At 46.4% G+C, this 1,844-nt stretch overlaps 1 protein-coding gene across 1 annotated transcript in view; it reads right to left on the bottom strand.

Annotated features, from left to right (window-relative positions):
• LOTGIDRAFT_155357 (hypothetical protein) overlaps positions 1–1,844 on the bottom strand; it is a gene marked incomplete at both ends in the record, with an annotated part of 16,374 nt that overhangs the window by 2,746 nt on the left and 11,784 nt on the right. The window contains one exon of the mRNA XM_009066923.1: positions 285–656. Coding sequence (XP_009065171.1) covers positions 285–656 — 372 coding nt within the window. The remainder of the gene's footprint in view (positions 1–284; positions 657–1,844) is intronic.

Genomic DNA, 1,844 nt, shown 5'->3' with positions numbered 1-1,844 from the left:
GATTTCAATGACAACATGGTCACTTCCAAGGGTCTCACTGGTTGCTTCCCACGTACAGTCTTTAGCTAACCGACTGCTTACTAATGTGAGATCGAGATGCGAACCAAGAGGAGCAATTGCACCAACATAAGTAATGCTACCATTATTTATGCTAACCAGGTCATTGGCCTCAATGAACTTGTCTACCATTAGTGTCAGTTGTTGGCGAACCCCACAATACGTGTTTGGTGTTGAAATCACCAAGCACAATATTGTCGGTCCCGGGCAACTGATCGTAAACATACTGATATTCACTGAATCGTTGAGGTTTGCCTTTGACTTCGGGTCGATAAATATTAACGATAGAAAAAAACCTTTGACTTTTCGGTAAAGGATACCGCCTTGCCTCCAGAGGAGCGATGGTTTTCAGAGGAACCTCACTATGGGATATACCATTTTTGATGTAGATGGCCAGACCCCCACCACTTCGATGGTTGAGAGCATTAGGTCTGTTTAATCTGATCAGAGTATAACCATTGATGATAGGGTCTTTATTCCGTGAACCGAGCTTGGACTCTTGGAGAAAAACGGCATCATACTGCTTCCTTTGTAGTAGCTGTACCAGTTGGGTCTTTCGTTCAGGTACGTTCAGACCATTGATGTTCAGCTGTATAAACCTGAAATTGAATGTAAAATAATTAATGACTTAATGGATCAGTATGGTTTTAGCATGGGGTTTGGGGTGCCGTAAAAACCTCTACGTCCATTTCCGTTACTGAGCCAGTGGGCAGTGGTCTAGCTAGCGTGGTGCTTCTACAGCGCACATTCACGGGTCTGGAGCCTGTACTTCTGCAGATGCTCCTTGACTGACGAGGTTGGTCACTCGTGGATACCGCCTTTACTTTTCTTGGCGTTTCCACCGATTGACCCACTACGTCGGTCTTCGGAACAAAGATATCTTCTTCTTTGGTTTGGTATCCTTGTTTGGTGGTTGTTGGTTTGTGACGTGGTCGGCACATACTTTGGCTACCTCGCCATGACGTCTTTCGGATTGATTTCACCAGCCTTGGTTCTGGAACTGATTGCTACTGCAACCAACCTGCAACAGAAATCAAAAAATTACATTCTTGGACTTACACAGCTTGGTGCTGTGCCCCTCTCAACACTTTTCGCAGCAAACTTTGCTGCGACAGAACTTCTCCAAATGACCCAACTTCTGCCATTTCTGGCATCTTCGTACCTTGGGGATGTAAGGGTGGAGCTGGTACCTGGAATATAGAAGGGGAAGAGGACCATTAGGTACTTTCCCGCTTGCGAAGGTTAGTTGGACAGTCCTAACGGACTTGCCCTCTCGAGGTTTGTAGAGGTATAAACCCTCTACAGCGTGATTGTGGAGTTTAAGATCCTCCAGCAATTCACCCTCAGAGTACTCGGAGGGGACGCCATAAATGACGACCCGTTCCGTCTTGTTGAAGGTGGACATGGCCGAGTCCACCTTCATCCCACACAGTGCTGTTTGATTTGCAGCCTAAACCGCATCTGCCAGGAACTCAAAATTCAGCCTTACGTTGCCGTTAGCCAGGACTTTGACCTCCGGAAGAGAGCTATACTTCCACTCTTTCCGGACGAAGTCGCCGATAACCTTCGAATTCGTGCTGCCGAAAGTTTTGCCCCCGCTTGGCTTCACTATCACGATATTGGAGTATTCCGGCCTTGCTACCCTGGGTTGCATGGTAGCAGCTGGCCGACTCGCAATATCGGCATAGCTAACCTTGGTGGATTGTTGGAAAGAGGCCATTTCAACTGAAATAGAAGGTTTGATTAGTATAAAATACAACATACAATACAATAAGACAGATAAGAGA

Source organism: Lottia gigantea, assembly GCF_000327385.1.
Source record: "Lottia gigantea unplaced genomic scaffold LOTGIsca_8, whole genome shotgun sequence".
Taxonomy (NCBI): domain Eukaryota; kingdom Metazoa; phylum Mollusca; class Gastropoda; family Lottiidae; genus Lottia; species Lottia gigantea.
This window is presented reverse-complemented; position numbering and strand designations above follow the sequence as displayed.